This window comes from Microcebus murinus, chromosome 9 (assembly GCF_040939455.1).
Source record: "Microcebus murinus isolate Inina chromosome 9, M.murinus_Inina_mat1.0, whole genome shotgun sequence".
NCBI classification, from domain to species: Eukaryota; Metazoa; Chordata; class Mammalia; order Primates; family Cheirogaleidae; genus Microcebus; species Microcebus murinus.
In genome coordinates this window covers 99,096,869-99,120,712 of record NC_134112.1, presented here as the reverse complement: position 1 = coordinate 99,120,712, position 23,844 = coordinate 99,096,869, and the positions used below count along the sequence as shown (strand labels likewise).

The window sequence follows — 23,844 nt, the reverse complement described above, 5'->3', positions numbered from 1 at the left end:
TGGAATATATCATGTCTTTATGGCATTAATATGTAGCCTACTTTTGTAATATTTTAATATGTTTGAAAAGAATATTCCCTTGGTTGTAGGTAGAATTGAATATCTTCAGCTTATTTATTACATTCGGATAATAATGAACAATAAAGATGTTCCCAATCTACTTAATTTTTATCTGTTTCATATATAATAATATATATGTATATAATTGTTAATATTTTCTCTGTTGTCGATTTAGTTTTTTTGCCTTCTAGTTTTTTTTTTTTTTTAAAGATTAATTCTACTCTTTGCCCAGGCTGGAGTGTAGTTGTGCAATCACAGCTCACAGCAACCTTGAACTCTTGGGCTTCAGCAATTCTATTACCTCAGCCTCCTGAATAGCTGGGACTACAGGTGCATGCCAGTAGACCAGGATTAATTTTTAATTTTTTGTAGAGATGGGGGTCTCACTGTGTTGCCCAAGCTGTTCTCAAACTCTTGGCCTCAAGTGAGCCTCTTGCCTCTGCCTTCCAAAGTGTTGGGATTATAGGCATGTGCCACTGCACCTGGAGGCTTTCGAGTTTTGTTAGTAGAGGTTGAATATCCCTTCTTTGGAATGCTTGGGATCACATGTGTTTGAGATTTGGGATTTTTTTTGGAATATTTGCATATATATAATGAGATATTGTGGGAAGGGGACTAAGTCTAAACACAAAATTCATATATACCATATACACATAGCCTGAAAAGATAATTTTAGACAATATTTTTAATAATTTTGTGCTCAAAACAAAAAGTACTCATGTAGAAATTTCTACTTGTGGTGTCATGTTTGGTGCTCAAAACATTTCAGATTTTGGAGCATTGCCGATTTCTGATTTTTGGATTGGGTATGCTCAACTTCTAGTTGCCTTATCTATTGTGGGGCCTCTTGGTATATGAGTATATGGTTGTGATGGATATATACTACTATTGATCATTTTGTTAATGTATAATATCTTTTATCATTTCTAATGTAGCATTTTCTTTTTGTCTTAACTTTCATTTTGTCTGATAGTATCATTGCCACTCAAACTTTACTTTTGGTTCATATTTGTTTCTTTTTATTTTCATTTTATTTATTTATTTATTTATTTATTTTTGAGACAGAGTCTCACTCTGTTGTCCGGGTTAAAGTGCTGTGGTGTCAGCCTAGCTCACAGCAACCTCAAATTCCCAGGCTCCAGTGATCCTTCTGCCTCAGCCTCCTGAGTAGCTTGCACTACAGGCATGCGCCACCATGCCCGGCAAGTTTTTTCTGTATATTTTTTTTAGTTGTCCAGTTCTTTCAATTTTTAGTAGAGATGGGTCTTGTTCTTACTCAGGCTAGTCTCAAATTCCTGACCTTGAGCGATTCTCCCGTGGAGTACTAGGATTACAGGCGTGAGCCACTGCACCTGGCCTCTTTTGGTTCATATTTGCCTGTTATCATTTTACCTGCTTTCTTGTTCTAGATTTATGTGTCTTTTGAAAACTTGTTTTTGCTTTTTTAAAATTTTTTTGAGACAGAGTCTTGCTTTGTTGCCCAGGCTAGAGTGCTGTGATGTCAGGCTAGCTCAAGGCAACCTCAAACCCCTGGGCTCAGGCAATCCTCCTGCCTCAGCCTCCTGAGTAGATGAGACTACAAGTGCATGCCACTACGCCCACCTGTTTTTTTATATTTTTAGTTGATTGGCTAATTTGTTTTCTATTTTTTTGGAGACAAGGAGTCTCACTCTTGCTCAGGCTGGTCTTGAACTCCTGACTTCAAGCAGTCTTCATGTTTTGGCCTCCCAGAATAGACTGGGAATACATGGTGCCTGGCCTGAATTTAATTGTTGAATCTAATTTTAAGCTAATCTCAGAAATTATCTTTCTTTTTTGTGAGACAGAGTCTCACTTTGTTGCCCAGGCTAGAGTTGAGTGATGTGGCGTCAGCCTAGCTCACAGCAACCTCAAACTCCTGGGCTCAAGCAATCCTCCTGCCTCAGCTTCCCAAGTAGCTGGGACTATAGGCATGCGCCACCATGCCCGGCTAATATATATTTTTTTCTATATATATTAGTTGGCCAATTAATTTCTTTCTATTTATAGTAGAGACGGGGGTCTTGCTCTTGCTCAGGCTGGTTTCAAACTCCTGACCTCGAGCAATCCAAACTCCTGACCTCGAGCAATCCGCCTGCCTTGGCCTCCCAGAGTGCTGGGATTACAGGTGTGAGCCACCACACCGGGCCAGAAATTATCTTTTAATTGGTGATTTTTGCTTGTTTACATTTATTGTAATGGTAATTAAGATTTGTTTGCCATCTTTTAAAATGTTTTGCATTTGCTGTGTACATATATTTTCTTTCTTTATTGTGCATGAGCACCTGGCGAGGTACATAGAGAGGAGCTTGTGAGTGGATTAGAGTTCCCCTTGTGCCAGTGCGTCACAGGTGTTAACAGCATCTCAGACTTGGCTTGTAGCAATTCGTTAAAATTTTTGACTGAATTTTTCTGATCCTGTCCTGCTTGCATGATAACTACTGACTCCTTCCCCAGAAGTGTTTGTGTCTCATCTCTTTTTGGAAGTGTTTTTCACTTAATTACAAATAATTGGTTGCCCTGTGATTTCTACCCTCTGATGGGTTTAAGAAAAGTGAATTTGCAGATTCTATGGTTGGGTTTTGTTGTGAGGGTAGGTGCAATGCTCTTTGCAGCTTTTCTGTTTTTGGCTTTTTTTTTTTTTTTTTTACACACACTGAAGGATTCCTGCTAATCTTTGCAGGTTTTTTTTTTTTTTTTTTTGAGACAGAGTCTCACTTTGTTGCCCAGGCTAGAGTGAGTGCTGTGGCATCAGCCTAGCTCACAGCAACCTCAAACTCCTGGGCTCAAGCAATCCTGTTGCCTCAGCCTCCCGAGTAGCTGAGACTACAGGTATGCGCCACCATGTCCGGCTAATTTTTTCTATATATATATTAGTTGGCCAATTAATTTCTTTCTGTTTATAGTAGAGATGGGGTCCTGCCCTTGCTCAGGCTTGTTTCGAACTCCTGACCTTGAGCGATCTGCCTGCCTTGGCCTCCCAGAGTGCTAGGATTACAGGAGTGAGCCACTTCACCTCCCCTTCTTTGCAGCTTTTGACATCCAGCATAGAAGCCAGAAGTTTCCATTGCCCCTCCTTTTTTTAACAGCCCACAATAAATTACTCTGAGATCATCCTTACTTTGTACAACTTTTCCTAATTCTTCAATGATTTAAGTACTTCTATAAAAGTATCTTCATTGTGAATCTGTTGTGTGGCAATATTTCGGAGGTCTTGTAAACCTCAGAATAATTTTATTACACTGTCACACTTCAATGATAGTTTCGAATATAAAATTGAAGGCTGAGGTATTTTTCTGCAATACTTTAAAAATACTGCTTCAAATCAAAACTGCAGGCCGGGCATGGTGGCTCACGCCTGTAATCCTAGGACTCTGGGAGCCCAGGAGTTTGAGGTTGCTGTGAGCTAGGCTGATGCCATGGCACTCACTCTAGCCTGGGCAACAAAAGTGAGACTCTGTCTCAAAAAAAAATTTCCTTTTGAGGCTGGGCATGGTGACTCACGCCTATAACCCTAGCACTCTGGGAGGCCAAGGTGGGAGGATCACTCAAGGTCAGGAGTTCATAAACCAGCCTGAGCGATAGTGAGACCCCGTCTGTACTAAAAATGGAAAGAAATTAATTGGCCAACTAAAAATATATAGAAAAAATTAGCCGGGCATGGTGGTGCATGCCTGTAAGACCAAGTTACTCAGGAAGCTGAGACAGAAGGATCGCTTGAGCTCAGAAGTTTGAGGTTGTTGTGAGCTAGGCTGACGTCACAGCACTCTAGCCCGTCACAGCACTCTAGCCCAGGCAACAGAGTGAGATTCTGTCTCAAAAAAAAGATTTAAAAAAAAGTTCTTGTGGCAGGGCGTGGTGGCTCAAGCCTGTAATCCCAGCACTCTGGGAGGCCGATGCGGGCGGATTGCTCGAGGTCAGGAGTTCAAAACCAGCCTTAGCAAGAGCGAGAAATTAATTGGCCAACTGATATATATAGAAAAAATTAGCCGGGCATGGTGGCGCATGCCTGTAGTCCCAGCTACTTGGGAGACTGAGGCAGGAGGATTGCTTGAGCCCTGGAGTTTGAGGTGCTGTGAGCTAGGCTGACGCCACAGCACTCACTCTAGCCTGGCCAACAAAGAGAGACTCTGTCTCAAAATCAAAATTGCAGTGAGATATCACCTATCTCCAGTAAGAATGACCTTTATCAAAAAGTCCCCAAACAACAAATGCTGGCGTGGATGCGGAGAGATAGGAACACTCCTACACTGCTGGTGGGACTGCAAACGTGTTCAACCTCTATGGAAAGCAATAAGGAGATACCTTAAAGCGATACAAGTAGATGATACCATTTGATCCAGCAATTCCACTACTGGGCACCTACCCAAAAGATCAAAAGTCACTTTATGAAAAAAACACCTGCACTCAAATGTTTATAGCAGCACAGTTCACAATTGCAAAGTTGTGGAAACAACCCAAGTGCCTATCAGTTCATGAGTGGATTAATAAAATGTGGTATATGTATACCATGGAGTACTATTCAGCTTTAAGAAACAACTGTGATACAGCACCTCTTGTATATTCCTGGATACAGCTGGAACCCATTCTACTAAGTGAAGTGTCTCATGGAAAAACAAGCACCACATGTACTCACCAGCAAATTTGTATTAATGGATCGACACCTAAGTGGACATATAGGAGTAACATTTATTGGGTGTTGGGCAGGTGGGAGGGGGGAGGGGGGATGGGTATATACAAACTCAATGAGTGAGATGTGCAAAGTTTAAGGGATGGTCACACTTGAAGCTCTGACTCGATGTGGGAGGGGGCGCATGGGTATCCCCATAATATGCTGAAATAGAAAAAATATTGCTTGATTTTCTAATCAGTGCTTTGGTAGTCAATATCGATAATCTAATGTGCATCTCGTTGTTACTTCTCATTGGTAATTTTTCTAGGGGAAGAAACAAACCAGAAATTGAGTATGTTAGAAGAAACATAAGCTTAGTACCTCAGAGAATATTATAAACAAGAGTTTGATAAGAAATTGGCAAAGGATACTGGTAGATGGTATCTTTTGGCGAGAAAAATTTTTTTTCTGGCCGGGCGCTGTGGCTCACGCCTGTAATCCTAGCTCTTGGGAGGCCGAGGCGGGCGGATTGCTCAAGGTCAGGAGTTCAAAACCAGCCTGAGCAAGAGCAAGACCCCGTCTCTACTATAAATAGAAAGAAATTAATTGGCCAACTGATATATATATAAAAAATTAGCCGGGCATGGTGGCGCATGCCTGTAGTCCCAGCTACTCGGGAGGCTGAGGCAGAAGGATCACTCGAGCCCAGGAGTTTGAGGTTGCTGTGAGCTAGGCTGACGCCACGGCACTCACTCTAGCCTGGACAACAAAGCGAGACTCTGTCTCAAAAAAAAAAAAAAAAAATTTTCTATTTGACTTCATTTTTTTGGAATTAGACCACATTTAATTTGTGTGCATATGTATGGACAACACAGTTTATCATGAATTTGAAATAGATAATTTATTGGAAAGATTAAATAGGTAATTTTCATAAGCAAATGGTAATTAGTTGAGAATCCAATATGATTTAAACCTAAGTTCAAAAAAGTCACTTCCAAAAACCAAAGAATATTTCTATCACCTGTTAATGCAAGATATTATGAATGAGGTAAGGGTGGAAACTTTAATGCCTGAGAAGAAAGATTTGAGTATAGCAGCAGTAAATATCTTATGAAGAAAAAAGAGTTCCAAGAGGAGTGGTCCTTTTAATTTTGTTCTTTCTAAAGTCTCTTAAGTGTATATTTCATAAATGTATATGGTTTTTATCCTTTAACTTTTTAAATTGTTTCTTTTTTTAAATTAATAGACATTCATATTTGGAACAGTTTTAGCTTTACAGAAAAATTGAGCAGATGGTGCAGAGTTCCTATTCCACCCTATCTCCTCCCCCAATTTTCCCTCATTATTAGCATTGTGCAGTAGTGTGGCTCATTTGTTACAGTTGAGAAACCAATATTGATATACTAGGTAAACCAATTATTGATACATTATTTGTAATAATACAGATTATTCTGTAGCTTGCATTAGGACTCATTCCTTGTGTTACATAGTTTTATGGGTTTTGACAAATGCATGATGTCATCTGCTGTTATGTTCTCGTACAAAATGGTTTCACTGCCCTAAAAATCCCTTCTGCTCCACCTCAGTCATCCCTTTCCTCCTCCTATTCAACTTTTCTGCTCCCTGCCTCCTTCTAATTCTCTAACTACTTAACCCAAGAACCATTTAAATTTATGTGTTTATATTTCTCCATATGTATATATGTATGTGTGCATGGTGTGTGAGTGTGTGTGTATCATGCATGACAAATGTTCCATCAAGTGGAACGTTTAATAAACATTTAATAAACTGTCACCACATGTTTTACAGAGCTGTCATGCAGTTGGATGGCTATTAAACTCTATTCTCTACCCCATCACAGCTTTATTTTCTTTATTCTTTTTGATACTTTGCTTTTTCTCCAGTCAAATTTAAAAGAAAATCATTTTTCTAAGTACAAGCTAGAATTTTTTGATTTGATATGTATATTACTTTTTAAAAGATGATGCTGTGGAAAAGTAGAATTGCAAATGTATAATTATTATTAAGCTTAATTGTTCTCATGGATAATCACTGAATAGACCATAGAAAATATATCGAAAAGCTTAGCTGCCACTAAAGACATAATTTTAAAGTAGAAGTATTGGTAGTTGTCTGTCAAAGTAGTTAAATAAAGCTACTTTTCTCCTTCTCTGTTTTCTTCACTTTTTATTTTTACCAGTGAACAGCTCTGCGCTTTTTGTTACTGTGGGGAAAAAAGTTCCTTAGGACAAGGAGATTTAAAACAGTTCAGGGTAACACCTGGATTTATCTTGCCATGGAGAAACCAGCCTTCTAGCAAGAAGGACATTGATGACAACAGCAATGGAACCTATGAGAAAATACAAAACACAGCACCACGAAAACAAAGAGGACAGAGAAAGTAAGTGGTATTGAATTTACTTGTTGGAATGGTTTTAGACTATGTATATAGCTATTTTCATTGTAATATTTATAAATTTTCAAATGGAGTTCTTACTGTTGAATAGTCTCTACTGTTTTCCACATTTATACAATACTTTATGACTCACTATTAGCCCCACAAATGGTGCTTTTCTTAAATTTCATTTCAGAAAAAGTTTGTTATCTTATTTGTATATTAACAAAATCAATGTGGTTACAAAAGTTAACTTTTGGAAGAAAAATTTAAAGTACATAACATAAGCCCAGAGAGAGTTCATGGAATTTATAAATCAAAAGAAGATAAAATGGATAGATTAAGTCCTCTTTCCTTCTTCTATATAAATAAGTTTTTAATTGTAAGAATGTAACATAATAGCAAACTCAGAATTGTTTTTCACTATTCATGTCCTTTGTGTTATTCACTCATCCTATCAATTAATTTTTGAACTGTCCTGTAACTTCTTATCATAATACAGTGTTTTCTTTCTCCTTTCTTATTCCTTTTTCTTTCTTTCTTCCTTCTTTCTTTTTCTTTCTGTAATTATATGCTGAGAATGCCCTTTCTAAAGTTAAAGAAGAGACTAAAAAAAAAGACTTTCGTAAGATGATTGTATCATATAACTAGATATTTACACCTGTATTTATGGGCATGTTGTAGTTAATGAAAAGTCTTGTCTAATATTTTAAAAAACATTTTGTATAGTTGTATTTAAAGGGTATCTTAATATGGAGATTTGGCTCTGCAGGATAAGGGCGTAGTAGTTTCTATAGTTGATGAGAAAGTGTAAAAGTTAATGTAGCTTGGACGGCTAACAAGCTCTGCCTCTTGAAGGTGGTGATGTAATCCTCCAAGTGCTTACCTGGTTTATATCCAAATTTAAGTACTAAAGCATTGTTGTTTTGTACTTATTTGATTGGCTCCTTGTTTTGAAATGCTGCCAAGGCATTGCAGACTTGAAGTGGGAAATGAAACAATAAAGACAATCTTTTTAAAGAATTTAAGGTAGAACAGTTTAAGGAAACTTAGAAGTAGTATGTTTGGAAAGTTGTGATATTTTGGAGGCCGTAGCTAGATTGTTATGTAAGAGCCTTGTTTTCAGTTATCAGTTGAGTACTCATATCTTTTTTCTTTTCTTTTCTTTTTTTTTTTTTTCCTTTTTGGATATAGGGTCTTGCTCTGTCTCACAGGTTAGAGTGCAGTATCATCATAGCTCACTGCTACCTCAAACCCCTGGGCTCAAGCAATCCTCCTGCCTCAGCCTCTCCAGTAGCTGGGACCAACATGCCTGGCTAATTTTTTTCTATTTTTTGTAGAGGCAGTATCTTGCTATTGCTCAGACTGGTCTTGAACTCCTAGCCTCAAACAATCTTCCCGCCTTGGCCTCCCAAAGCGCTAGGATTACAGGCATGAGCTATCTTGCCAAGCCTGAGTACTCACATCTTCCCCCCCCCCGAGTCTCACTTTGTTGCCCAGGCTAGAGTGAGTGCTGTGATATCAGCCTAGCTCACAGCAACCTCAAACTCCTGGGCTCAAGTGATCTACTGCCTCACCCTCCTGAGTAGCTGAGACTACAGGGATGCGCCACTATGCCCGGCTAATTTTTTGTATATGTATTTTTAGTTGGCCAATTAATTTCTTTCTATTTTTAGTAGAGACGGGGTCTCGCTCTTGCTCAGGCTGGTTTCGAACTCCTGACCTGGAGCAATCCGCCCGCCTCGGCCTCCCAGAGTGCTAGGATTACCGGCGTGAGCCACTGCGGTCGGCCGGGAAGTTAATTTTTAATTAAAATTTTTAGGAGCTCGAATAATTATATAAAAATAGCCTTTGTTTTATGAAAGTCTTTATATATAGTTAATGCTTACTAAGTTATTAAGTAATGATAACAAGCCAGTTAATGAAGCACACTTAGAAAATTTGGCATCATTTAGGGGTAGGCAATTAATTTAGCTTGGTAATGATTTTAAATATTTGTAAAATGTTACTAATGAAGTATAAATAGCTAGTTAAATTTTTTAAAAAAATTTACAGAAGAGGTTTTAATATGGTGTTCTTTTGTTTTCACTAAATATAAGAATATGTATAGGATTCTTTTCCTCTTTGTATTTTATAACTTAAAATTTTGTGGATATATATTTCAGTTGACTTCATACTCTTTCTAAGGCTGGCCTGCTGTAATCCTTAGGGTTGACATTGTCATCTTAGTGATATGGTGTATACATACAAACCAATCTCAGAACCTGAAGGTTGAATTTGATAAAGCTTCTCGTTAGGAACTGATTAGTAATAGACTGGTTAATCATTCCATTGGCTTTTCATCCCTTGCCCCCTGCCATCAAATACCAGTGCAAAAAATACGTTAAAACAATACATTAGTATTTACACATAAACTGTTAGTCTCTTTTTTCCCCACCCAATAAAATAACAATGCTTAGTAAAGAAAAAAATATTTGTAGGAATGGCGATTATATTTATAGGAAAGAATTTGTTCTCATTTTACTGTGGGCATTTATAAAAATGAGAATTTAAAGTTAGCATAACATGCTGAACCTTTTCGAAAAGTTCGTTTATGCATTTCTAATGCTAAACATAAAAAATTACTGGTTATTTTTATATGGTTTGATATTTAAATGTACTTATTGAAATATGTTAATACTCTTTTTCTTTCAATGATTCCAGGTATAAAAAAGTTTAGTACCCTGGTCATTGTGCTGATTTTCTCTTAATAGGAATCATGATAAATATCCAGCATACAGAAGTGCAGTGAGTTATGGTCTATATTCAATAGTGATTTAATCCAGAATTATGATCAGGTTAAATACTATGATATTAGGAGAGGATTTAAGTTCTAGTGGTAGTCATCTGATTTCCCATATTTAATGTTAAACACAATAGTTGTCTTTGTTTATTTAATGATCTTAAATAGTATGTAAAGTGTTAGGGCTTGAAAGTCTGAAATCTCCCATACGTTTATACCTTATTCAGTGTTGATTTCTTATATTATAGTTTTTGCTGTTATACTATCTTCCTTATTCCATATGCCTTTAAGTAGCTATTTTGTTTTTCTTTTTATTTCTGATATGTGATATAGTCTTGATTGAGTGTACTTGCAATGTCCTGCCGCACACCAGCTGTTGAGATTTGTCGAGTGGACCATAGGAAACCTACAGCTGACACGTTCCACTCTTGCTGCCTCTCTTTTCACACTTTGTAGTGAATTTTCATTTGCCCTGGGGAATAATGTTTCTTTACATAAATTTAGCTGCCTTTTGTGTTGTGGCAGTCCTCAGCTAAGATAAAACCAACGAAAAATTTCTGATTTGATCAAGTTTTATAAGTATTTAAGTAAAGCCAAAGGGACTATTCATTTTATGTGTTAAAATATGATTCCTGACTAGAATATGAGAGTCAGTTTTTAAAAATTGTATTATAGAATGGAAAAATAAATTTACAGTTGTAATTTTGTTACTTCCCTATGGATTTGGAGATTCTTTTTCTTAGTTGCTTACATTATGTGATATAGCAACCAAGTTTAATATTATAATGAATAATAATAATAACATAAATTCTAAATGTTGTTGTTTGATAGTTAATGCCTAATAGATTAGAATTGTTTTGGCAGTGCATTGTATTTAAATAGTTGTAAAATGAAACAATTTTCTACTTGTTTTCACTTTCACAGCTATTTTATTGTATTTTCAGAGAACGATCGCCTCAGCAGAATATAGCATCTTGCGTAAGTGTAAGCACCCAAACAGCTGCAGATGATCAGGCTGGTAAACTATGGGATGAACTCAGTCTGGTTGGCCTTCCAGATGCCATTGATGTCCAAGCCTTATTTGATCCTACAGGTATGAGCTTATCTTCAGTAATAGCTACCTCTTGATCCTGGAAGCATTTTAATTTTAGCACCTTATCAACTTACTACCTTTCATCTAGAAATAATTAGGGTCAAATTATAAAAAAAAAGTCATTAAGTATGCCCAGTTAAATAAATTATCTAATTAGGTTTACCTAATTTATTTAAAATCTTCACAATAGTTATAGTAAACTGGGTGGTTATATAAAAATTTGCATTTACTCTTGTGTTGATATCAGTGCCATGGAGATCTGAGAGTTGAGGAAAGAGAAATTTTAAAGGGAAACGAGAGGACATGGGGGACATAGCAGTAGATAGATCTTAGCCAGGCAGATTATCCTATTTTAACAGTATTGTTACTTACATTCATGGTATGGTCTGTTGGGGTTGTAAGTACATCTCAATCTGTAGTTGAACTGCAGATTGATAGTGGTTCAAGTGTTATGTGTTGGAGAATTAAAAGACTAAGCTGTATTAATGATTGATGTGTGCTTTTGCTGTGGGATGGAGGGAGATAAAGGTATATGTGTAGTATGTTTTCTATACATGCCTTTTGTCATCAAGAAAGTGTTAAATACTGTTCTATTTGGTTTATATAAAGATACCAAATAAAATATAGTAATATTTGAATAAAATGACTAAAAACTAATTTTGCTTATTTAAGAAACAATCACAAATTCAGTGATTTTTCAGAGTTTTGTGTGCATCAGAATCTATTGGAAGGCATGTTAAAACAGATTGCTGGGCCCCATGACAAGAGTTTTTGATTTAGTTTTTCTCAGTTGTGATCTGAGATTTTGCATTTCTAGGAAGTTCCCAGATTGATATTGAAGTTGGCAGCTCAGGGACTAGAGCACATTTTCAGAAGGGTTGCTTTAATGGTATCACAAATATAGGATGCCATTGTGTATTTACACATTAGAGTTGGTCTTTATTAGCATTTGTGTCTTTAATATTTGTTCATTTGCTCCTTTTCATTTTTCCCATTTTAGGCACTTGTTGGGCTCATCACCGTTGCGTGGAGTGGTCACTGGGAGTATGCCAGATAGAAGAACAATTGTTAGTAAACGTGGACAAAGCTGTTGTCTCAGGGAGCACAGAAGTAAGTAGAAGAAACAAATATTTATTTATTAGAGACAGGGTTTCACCCCAGGCTGGGGAGCAGTGGTGGGGATCATAGCTCACTGTAACCTCTAACTCCTGGGTTCAAACAGTCCTCGTGCCACAGCCTCCTGAGTAGCTGGGACTATAGGTGAATGTAACCATGCCTAGCTAATTTAAAAAAAACAAAAAGAAAAAAATTTTTTTTTTCTTGTAGAGACAAGGTCTTGCTATTTTGTACAGGCTGTTCTCTAACTCCTGGCTTCAAGTCATACTTGTGTCTTGACACCTCCCAAAGTTCTGGGATTACAGGTGTGAGCCACCTTGCCTGGACAAAACAAATACTCAAACCAGTTTTATAACATGTACTTTAGCCAAAGGTTCACTTGCATGAATGATTTATTAAATGATTATTGTAGTGTAAAAACTATCAAAATAGGAATTTATAAGTTTATATAAAGAATAATTTGTGCAGATTATAAAAAATATAGCATGTTATGGTATTCAGTAAACTTAAATTTTTAAAACAAATATTTTCCATTTATATCAGAAATTAACATTTTAGAAACACAAATTACCAACTATACTTTTGCATTCATATGGTTACTTTTTTTTTTTTTTTTTTTGAGTCAGAGTCTCACTTTGTTGCCCAGGTAGAGTGAGTGCCATGGTGTCAGCCTAGCTCACAGCAACTTCAAACTCCTGGGCTCAAGCAATCCTGCTGCCTCAGCCTCCCAAGTACCTGGGACTACAGGCATGCGCCACCAGGCCCAGCTGATTTTTTTCTATATATATTAGTTGGCCATTAATTTCTTTCTATTTATAGTAGAGACGGGGTCTCGCTTTTGCTCAGGCTGGTTTCGAACACCTGACCTCAAGCAATCCCCGCCCCCCCCCCCCCCCCCCCCGGCCTCCCAGAGTGCTAGGATTACAGGCGTGAGCCACCGCGCCCGGCCCATATGGTTACTTTTTAAGACAGTACTATTTATGAAGATTTAAAATAAGAGACAAGATTCGTGAGATCTTTTGTCCACAATGTGGACTGACTCTGATAATTTAAACATTGATTAAAATATTTCTTTCAAGTCCAGTTGGTACTTTGGTTCATCTTTATGTCATTATCCCAAGGGAATACACACACAGTTTGCCTCTTTTCAAAGCTTTCTCTGGATTTTCCTGTAATTTTGAAACAATCACAAAAAGAGATTCATCAATTACCTCCCCTCTATAAAGGCAGCAAGCTCTAGGAAGCGATAATTGCTTTACTATCTACAAATTCACTTTTGAGTTTTTTGCTTGTTTGTTTTGAGACACGGTCTTGGTCAGTTGCCCAGCGGCTAGAGTGCAGTGGCACTATCATAGCTCACTGCAGCCTTGATCTCCTGGGCTAAAGCAGTCCTCCTACCCCAGCCTCCCAAGAGCACGCTGCCATGCCCAGCTAACTTTTTATCTTTTGTAGAGATGGGATTTTGCCGTGTTGCCCAAGATACTTCCCTTTGGTTTTTGACAAGTATATTTGGGAGAAGTGAGATAGCCCTTCTAAAGGAATATTAAAATTGGAAATTTTGTCTGTGGACACTATGTGCGCTTTAATAGACTGTAGATAATGCTTTCAAAAGCATAGTTGAGACAAAGACTTGTGATTCAAGTAGTTATTCAATTATTGTAACATTAGTTTTACTCAGATTATCAAAATGACCTAATTTACCTGGATAAGTAACTGTCACCTCAAGAATACCCAGGGGAGAGCTCTTGTTTTTGAAATTTGTCATTTCATTTAAGTGCATATCTCATCAAATTTTGAACAGTGTAATGCATAATAGTATATATTCCTCATTATGAACATACTTAGATGATCAGATCATGACTGTGATTCAGTGAGAGCCATCTCTTTTACAGACTACTTCAGAAGTAGTTTTGGGTTATTTTGTGGCCATGGAAAAGTATAATAGGAAAGGCAATGGACAAAGGCTAAAATGAACTTTGTTGTGTTAGAGCGAGAGGAATCAATTTGTGCTCATAGTGTCTGATACTTATAAAGACAAATACAGGAAATGTGTGTATATGCATGAGTTTGTATGCATACATGTATTTTCTATCTGTTTGCCAAGAGGGTGTTTAAATGAAAGGCAATGGACAAAGGCTAAAATGAACTTTGTTGTGTTAGAGCGAGAGGAATCAATTTGTGCTCATAGTGTCTGATACTTATAAAGACAAATACAGGAAATGTGTGTATATGCATGAGTTTGTATGCATACATGTATTTTCTATCTGTTTGCCAAGAGGGTGTTTAAATGAAAGCTTGCCTCACTGTCTTCTTTGGACAGAATGTATCTTTTTTGTTCTAAATGCTTACTGGTTAATATTTAACATTAATTATCTGATTAATATTTACTCTAAATGCTTACTGATTAATATGTAGATGGTATTTAGAGATCTAGGTTGTGCCCCTAGCACTGGTAGAGGGCCCTGTAGACATTGCATTCCTTCTGACTTTGTCATTAGATTGATTGTGCTTAAGTCAAATACAGATAGAGTACTTGGAATAGGTAGGTGGTGAGTAGATTAGAGGGGAATTAGTGGCAGCTTTGTCAAACCTTTACCTCTTCTCTAGATCTAGCCACTGAAAAGTTATAGTAGTGTCAGTCTTTATTGCCAGTTTTACTGTTTTTTGTTTGTTTTTCCTCATTATCAAATAGGCACAGAATGGACTAGTTAGCTAGAACTCTGCCCCTAAGAAAGGAAGAATTGTCTTATTGACAGAAATACAAACATATAACAACACGTTTGTTGACAAGGCTGTGAGGAAACAGGTCCTCTCATACTTTGCTGTTGTAAATTGGTGCTAATCTTCTGTAGGGAAGTTTGGTGATAATCTAGCAAAACTACATGTGTATTTACCTTTTGATCTTTTTAGGAATCTATCCTGAGTATGCCTCCAATGATACAAAAATAGGTACTGTTAACAATTACTGATTATAGCCTTGTTTGATTTGCAAAGTATTGGGAACAAACTAAATGCCCACATACAGGAGAATGGTTGCATAAACTATGATATGTTCATATAGTGGAGTACCATGCAGCTGTAAAAAAAAAAAGCAGTGAGGAATATGTCTATGAACTGATGTGGAGTGGTTATATATTACTAAGTGAACTAAATTACAAAGGATTTTTTTTCGCATGCTACCCATTATTTAAGAAACAGTGAAGCCTGGGCGATAGTGAGATCCCATCGCTACAAAAAAATTTAAAAAAAAACACAAACAATTAGTGTGGTGGCTCGCTCCTGTAGTCCCAGCTACTCAAAAGGCAGGAGGATCGTTTGAGCCCAAGGGGTTGGAGGTTGCAGTGAACTATGGTGATGCCACTGCATTCTAGCCTGGGAAACAGAGCAAGACCCCATCTCAAAAGAAATAAAAAAAGGAAAGAATGAGATATAAGGAAACATACATGCATATGTTCATTTGTGGAAAAGAAATACAAGAAGGATAATCAGAAGCTAAATAGATTGTTACCTATTGGGAGTTGGGTGGGAAAGAGTTGATAAGAAGGGAATGAGATACGTATAGCATGGATGAAATGTGATTGACACTTTTCAGAGTATATTGTTTTGTTTAGCTCTGACTCTTAGAACCGCAGGAATGTTTTACATACTCCCCAAATTAGCAGTTAATTACCACCAATCGAGATGTGGAGGAACCGAAAGATTCACAATGAAGGGGGTAGGGAAGAAAAGAGCTAACCTAATAAGTGTAGAAAATGATATCTTGATTAGATAACAATGCTAAAGACAAAAAGATCTCACAGGAATATGGGTTAGCATTTTTGAAACTATTTTATGTGTATACTGTAAGTGAACAAATAAGTAAATATTATAAGAGCTAGGTTTCTCAGTGTTGGAGGAAGGAACTACAATAAGGAAAGGCTATATGAACTTCCTGGTGATTAATGGGATCAGAAGTATGAATATAAATGCATTGTTTTTAATATTTATACAGACAGATACAGAAATACAGATGTACATATATGTATGAGTTGGTTTCATAGGTATATTTCCTATCTCTATTCCGAGAGAGCCTGGAATCACTGATGCTGTAGTAGCATTGAGAATACCTAGTGCCTAAATCTTGATCTCTAACCATTGTTCTTCAAATACAAGAAACCAAGGTTCCTTGAGAAGTAGTTCATTACAGGACTGTGCAGGAAAAGTGCAAGATAAGATGAGCCTCTGGATCATCTTCTGGTACCAGGAAGTAAAGAAGTGCTTAGAAATATGGGGGCCCATTGAAAACACAGGAGCCAATCTGCAAGAGCGTCTAAGAACTGGACCAATCTGAGCAACAATAAAAATAATGACAGTATTGGATTTTCTTCTGCAGGGTAAAATAAGTACACACGAGTCCATACTTATATAAGCAAATGGGTATAGTGTGTCAAGTCACATCACTCCTCTACTTGACACTCTTCAGTGCCTTCCCATCTTAGTCAGAGTTAAAAGCCAAAGCCCTTACTAACTAACCTACAAGGCTCTGCATGATCTTCACCATCCCCCACTGTACTTGTAAGATATCATTTACTTTAACTCTTTCCTTCATTTACTTCTTTTAGCCACACTGACCTCCGTGGTCTTCTTGAAGTATATCAGACAAATCTACCTGGGGCCTTTGCAGTTGCTGTTCCCTCTCTGTTGAATACTCTTCTTAGTTACATGCATGACTTGCTATCTAATATCCTGTAGGTATTTATTCAAAAGTCACCTTATCAGTGAGGCCTTTGCTAAGTTTGCTAAGTGCCTCCTCCTCCCATAATATCGCTGCTATATTGTTTGCATCTTTGTACCTGTCACTAACGTGATATATATTTACTGAATAATCTTATTTACTATGTGTCTCCCCTCACTAGAATTTTAGTATCATTAGGACTAGGGCTTTTTTTCTGTTTTGGTCATTCCTCAGTAAATATTTATAGGCTGAATGAATAACACCGAAGATCATTCATGGGCAGGGGGGAAAGTCTGACGTGCCCAAAAGTGTTACTGGAGGTCATCAATGTGGTTAATTATATAAAAGTTTACTTATAATTATTAAAAAAATCTAAATAGAGTAAACCTTTACAGTTCTTTATAAATGATTGGGAAAGGGGAGCCAGTGAAAATCTTTGACATCACGAAAGGTTACCTAGGGGCAAAGTATATGAAAGTGCTGTTGAATTTAGAATACATTTTTATTTTACCAAAAGGTAGATGTTCTACATTTGCTGATCTTTAATTATGGTGACATGTAGCTGAGTGTATTACAATACCTACCTCTATTTTCAAAGAAAATAAACATTTAATTTGCCCCTTCAAGATAACAGTGACATTTCAACAGTGAGAATGTAGTGACTTGTCAAAGAAACATATCCTGGGGGTTGAACATTTTGAAAAGAGATGTTTCAAATTATTTATATTGAGTGAGAAGTAAAAATTATTTAAAAGAAAACAAAAAATACTATCACATTTGTCAATAAAAAACTTGAAAGTGGAATTTTTTGATTTGCTTAAAATATTGTAAAAATTTTTGGTATGTTTAAAACCCATTTGTTAAATTTTATTAGCTTAAATTCTGGTATTTTTATTAAGAATTGAACAAGGGTTGTGAAATTATACACTACTATTTTTATTTTTTATAGTGGATATTATGTTTTATTTAATTTTTATTAGTTTATTTTTTTTAGACAGTGTCTCACTTTGTTGCTCTGGCTAGAGTACATTGGCATCATCATAACTCACTGCAATTTCAAACTACCAGGGCTCAGGCCATCTTCTTGCCTCAGCCTTCCAAGTAGTTGGGACTACAAGTGCCAGCCACAACGGCTGGCTAAATTGTTCTATTTTTAGTAGAGACAGGGTCTACTGTTGTTCTGGCTGGACTCAAACTCCTGGCCTCAAGTGATCCTCCTACCTCTGCCTCCCCCCGAGTGCTAGGCGTGGGCCACTGCACCCAGCCTAAATAATTTTTTTAAAGCTCTCTATTTATTTATTCAGTTGTATATCAAATTTTTTATAGGCTGAGTTTCCAACACCTTGAAGAGATATAAGGATGTGTACAGGTAAAATTAACAACATTGTCACATAATGTTAAAAAGATATTCGCTCATCAATCAAATCTTAAAACAATAATTCTTACTGCTTCATCAATGATAATTTTAAATGAAACTGGCATTATTTTTGCTGCAATTATAGTGCCAGTTGAGAATGTTATAACTTTTTTGATTCTTGGATAGGCAACAATAGTTTTATCTGCTGTAGTGTTTTTTTTTTTTTTTTTTTCAGACAGAGTCTCGCTTTGTTGCCCAGGCTAGAGTGAGTGCTGTGGCGTCAGCCTAGCTCACAGCAACCTCAAACTCCTGGGCTCCAGTGATCCTTCTGCCTCAGCCTCCCGGGTAGCTGGGACTACAGGCATGCGCCACCATGCCCGGCTAATTTTTTTTTTTTTTATATATATATCAGTTGGCCAATTAATTTCTTTCTATTTATAGTAGAGACGGGGTCTCGCTCTTGCTCAGGCTGGTTTTGAACTCCTGACCTTGAGCAATCCGCCCGCCTTGGCCTCCCAAGAGCTAGGATTACAGGCGTGAGCCACAGCGCCCGGCCTTGCTGTAGTGTTTTAATCATGTAATAGTTTTGGCTTTAGTTAAACATAATTTAGAAAACTCAAGAGAAATAGTGAAGTCTCTTTTATTACTCATATTTTACCAAATTCCTATATTCTTCCTTCCTGTTCTAAGTTTCCTTCTTTTTATCATTTTCCTTTCTTGTTCAAGAACTTTTTTTTTTGTTTGTTTGTTTGAGACAGAATCTCACTTTGTTGTCCAGGCTAGAGTGAATGCCGTGGCGTCAGCCTAGCTCACAGCAACCTCAATCTCCTGGGCTCAAGCAATCCTCCTGCCTCAGCCTCCCAAGTAGCTGGGACTACAGGCATGCGCCACCATGCCCGGCTAATTTTTTCTATATATATCAGTTGGCCAGTTAATTTCTCGCTCTTGCTAAGGCTGGTTTTGAACTCCTGACCTCGAGCAATCCGCCCGCCTCGGCCTCCCAGAGTGCTGGGATTACAGGCGTGAGCCACCACGCCCTGCCACAAGAACTTTTTTTTAAATCTTTTTTTTGAGACAGAATCTCACTCTGTTGCCCGGGCTAGAGTGCTGTGACATCAGCCTAGCTCACAGCAACCTCAAACTTCTGAGCTCAAGCGATCCTTCTGTCTCAGCTTCCTGAGTAACTTGGTCTTACAGGCATGCACCACCATGCCTGGCTAATTTTTTCTATATATTTTTAGTTGGCCAATTAATTTCTTTCTATTTTTAGTAGACATAGGGTCTCGTTCTTGCTCAGACTGGTCTCAAACTCCTGACCTCGGGCGATCCTCCCACCTCGGCCTCCCAGAGTGCCAGGGTTATAGGCGTGAGCCACCATGCCTAGCCAAGAACTTTTTGAACTGTTCTTTTAGTATAGTTTTGCCTCATGACTAACTTTTTAGTTTTCATTCATATGACAATTTCCTATTTCCTTTTCATTCCCAAATGATACTTTCACTGGATAGAAAACTTTGGGTTGACAATTATTTTCTTGTAGAACTTGAAAAAATGTTGTGCCACCCTGTTCTGGCCTCTGGTTTCAGATGAGACTCTCTCTTTGGATCTATTCAACTTCTTAAATCTACGTTGTTTTTTTTTTAAATAAAGAGACGAGGTCTTGCTATGTTGCTGAGGCTGGAGTGCAATGGCTTCTTGCAAGCACAACTGCAGCTTCGAACTCCTGGGCTCAAGAGCGCCTCCCTGGCCTGGCACGGTGGCTCATGCTTGTAATTCCAGCACTCTTGGAGGCCAAGGCAGACGGATCGCTCAAGGTCAGGAGTTTGAAATCAGCCTGAGCAAGAGCAAGACCCTGTCTCTACTATAAATAGAAACAAATTAATTGGCCAATTAAAAATACATAGAAAAAATTAGCCAGACGTGGAGGCGCATGCTTGTAGTCTCAGCTACTTGGGAGGCTGAGACAGAAGCATTGCTTGAGCCCCCAAGGAGTTTGAGGTTGCTGTGAGCTAGGCTGCTGCCATGGCACCCTAGCCTGGCAACAGAGGTGAGACTCTGTCTCAAAAAGAAAAGATCCTCCCCTCCAGTTTCTGAAGTAGCTGGCATTTAGACCTGTGCCACCAGGCCTGGATCTCTCTGTGGGTCATTTATTTTGATAAATTTGGGAAATTTTCACCATCGTTTTTCAAATAAGTTTTCAGTCTCACCTTCTTTGTTTTCTTCTTCTGATACTCCAATAACAGGAATGCTATGTTATTTATTGTATCCCACTGTCCCCTTACTGTCTTGCTTTTTAATCAAGATTTTAATCCATTTTCTTTCCTATTTAGATTGGATTTCTCCATTTTGTTGTTCAGCCCATTCAGTTAATGTTTTAGTTTTGTTTAGTGTATTTTTTGTTATTAAACTTTTCTTTTGTTTCTTCTTGATATCTTTTATTTTTTTGCTTAGACTTTGTATTTTTTCTTTTGTATCAGAATCATGTTCATAATTACTTGTTGATACTGTTTTATAATGTGTAGTTTAAAATATTGGGTAGATAATTCTCACATCTATGATTCTCTGTGTTTGTATCTGTTAATTGTCTTCATTTCTATTGAGATTTTCCTGTCTGTTAGTATGGTAGGGCAAATTATTTTTTATTGAACCCTTTACATTTTAAGTATTATTTTTATAAAACTCTGTATTTTATTTAAATCTCCCTTTTTAGCAGGACTTGTCTGAAACTGCTTTTGGGGTAAAGGGGGTACTGCCTTATTATTGCCAGGTATGTGTGTAAATTCGAGTTCTAAAATAGGCTTTCGTTAACTCATTGATGGGGGAGGACACCTAGTGATTGCTGAGCAGGAGTGAAAATCTAGACTCTCCTCTATGCCTCTGTGGAAACCACCCTGGTTTCAGGAATTCCTGCTTTTCACTTTTCACTTGACCTCCACTGACACTGGGGTGGGGGAGTGGGCACATCACCATTGGGCAGTGCTTTTTGTTTTCTCCAGCTGGCCTCTTCTGTATCCCCCCTGTGGGAATGGGTAGGACAGCCTACCTGGTGCTGACTTCCAGGCTCCACTGATGTTGTGGAGGGCAGAAGCCGTGTTACTGCCTTGTGGATGTGAAAGTCTTGGCTCCCACCTGGCTTTTTTTGAAACTGCTCAGGCTGTGAGTATAGGTGGGGAGTGCATTTCTAGGTTCTCTTATTAAGTGTTTCTAGCGGTTGTGGGGCTTGAGTTTTTTCTGTAGTAATTGGCTCAGATTGATTGGTTTTTGTCTAGCTAGCCTGCTACTTTCCTGCTCCTTTGCCTAGAGACAGCAGGCTCTTCTTGGGCTTTTGTTTGTGTACCTGTGGTTTCTGAGTCATGTCAGTTTCTCTGGCATCTCTTCATGTGTATATGGGTCGGAAAGGAAACTTAGGGAATTCATACTCTTTTGTTCCTCAACATGTTAGGCCCTAGTTGGATTGTCCTCCCTCTACCTTTTATTGTCTTCATGTGTTTGTCTTATGTATCATGACCAAATTTTTTAGCTGTACTTAGTGGAAAGAATAGGGAATAGTGTGTCTCCTCCATTTGGCCTAGAAGTGGAATTCTGCATTCATTTTTGACTTTTCTCCCCTGAATATAGAGTTCTGGGTTGACTTGTTTTTCTTCTTTCAGCATTTAAAAGATGTTGCATTGTTTCCTGTCTTTTATTGTTTCTGATGAGATGTGAAGTATGGTGTCAATAGTATCATTTTTCCCGTGTATATAATGTTTTGATATTTGCTGGCTGCTTTCAGGATTTTTTCTTTATCTTTGGTTTTCAGCAGTCTGACTATGATGTGCCTAGGTGTGGTTTTCTTTATATTCATCCTGCTTGGGGTTTGCTGAGCTTCTTGAAACTGTAAGTTGATATTTTTTCACCAAATTTGTGAAAAGTTTGACCTTTATTTCTTATTTTTGTTCCATCCCATTTTCTCTCTCGTCTTCCTTTGCAACTCTACTTACATGCATGTTAGTGCATTTGATGTTGTCCCACAGATTACTGGGGCCCTGTTCATTTTGTTTCAGTGTGTTTACTTTTAATTTCTCTGAATGGATATGCTATTCATTTATTTTCAAGGTGACCATTTTTTCTGCCATATCCAATTTCTTTCTTTGTTTTTTTTGAAGACAGAGTCTCACTCTGTTGCCCAGGTTAAAGTGCCATGGTGTCAGCCTAGCTCACAGCAACCTCAAGCGATCCTTCTGTCTCAGCCTCCCAAGTAGCTGAGACTACATGCATGTGCTACCATGCCCAGCTAATTTTTTCTATATATTTTTAGTTGGCCAATTAATTTCTTTCTATTTTTAGTAGAGATGGGGTCTCGCTCAGGCCGGTTTTGAACTCCTGACCTTGAGTGGTCCTCCTGCCTCAGCCTCCCAGAGTGGTAGGATTACAGGCGTGAGCCACCACACCCGGCCCACAATTTCTTATTAATCTCATTCACTGAAATTTTAATTTAAATGACTATACTTCTTAGATGTAGAATTCCCACTTTGTTTTGCTTTATAATCTTCATGTCTTCTATTACTGTGCTCCTGGTTGCTCTGACCAGCTGTTCCTGTGTTGTGAAACGTATTTTCAATAGCTGCTTTATAATCTTTCTTTGTTTTCTATTGAATACTTTTCCTCTTTGTTGTCTCATTTTCCTGTGTTTTTTCCCACATGTCTAATAATTTTTTATCATATACTGAACATTTTAGATAGTAGATGTAGATACTGGATTCTATTATTTTGTTCTGTTCAGTGTCAGCATTTGTTCTGGGAGGCTTTTATTATGACTGGATTTATACTAATTATATCAGAATTCCAGTTGCTGGCAACGTCTCTACTCAGTTCTTTCAGCAGTTCAGTTTCTGCTTTCCCTTGAGCTCCTTCCCTTCCCTTTGTGAATGTACATTTTAGGGGTGTAACAATGATTTGAGAGTATTCAGATGTTTGGACTCCCTCTTCTTTCGCTCCCTCTTGTCACGGATCCCCTCAGTTTCCACTTTTCTAGCTTTGTTCAACTTTGTCTTCTCCTATCAGTAAGATTGAAGCTTTTTGTTTGAGGTCTAGTACCAGTTTTTCTCTTCATACACATTAGGAAATGTCCTTAGCTGAAAATTAGCTTAAATATAAATTTTAGCCAGTGATATTCTGTTTTCATAAGGGTCATATGTCCTCCCTTTCCAGCCTGTTATTTTTTTTGTTGTTGTTATTTACAAGTAACTTCAAATAGTTAGATTTTATGTTTTATTCAGATTTAAGAAGTTTAATCTTCAGGAAAATTATTTTCAGATTAGCCTCTTCTGTCATTACCAAATAAATAAATAAATAAATAAATAAATAAATAAATATTTTCTGTATGTGAGTCATTGTTTTGTTAAGGTTTATTTTATATACAGTAAAATTCGCCACTTCTAAGTGTATGTTGAATGTGTTTTGACAAATATAAACGGTCATGTACCATCACAGTCAAGATACAGAATATTTCCTTCACCCCAGAAGTTCTCTCCTGCCCCTTTGAAGCCAGTTCCCTCCTACCACTCCAGCCAGCTCTGGGAGCAACAGTCATTGGTCTGTTGCTCTCCTGTATGTAGTTTTGCCTTTTCTGTACTGATATGTGAATGGAATCATATAGTAATCTTTTTTGTCTAGCTTTGTTACTTAGCATAATGGTTTTGAGATTAGTTAGCCACCAGC

General features: G+C 37.6%; 1 protein-coding gene across 18 annotated transcripts in view; it reads left to right on the top strand.

Annotated features, from left to right (window-relative positions):
• The window catches only part of KMT2C (lysine methyltransferase 2C), a 253,793-nt gene that overhangs the window by 91,718 nt on the left and 138,231 nt on the right, over positions 1-23,844 (top strand). For 17 of the 18 annotated variants that reach the window (XM_076006746.1, XM_020289638.2, XM_076006744.1 and 14 more), the window contains 3 exons: positions 6,891-7,091; positions 10,812-10,960; positions 11,961-12,070. In XM_076006746.1, the coding sequence (XP_075862861.1) occupies positions 6,891-7,091; positions 10,812-10,960; positions 11,961-12,070 (460 nt within the window). Of the gene's footprint in view, positions 1-6,890; positions 7,092-10,811; positions 10,961-11,960; positions 12,071-21,943; positions 22,021-23,844 lie in introns of those variants that run through there. The other variant, XM_020289649.2, reaches the window with a different exon arrangement.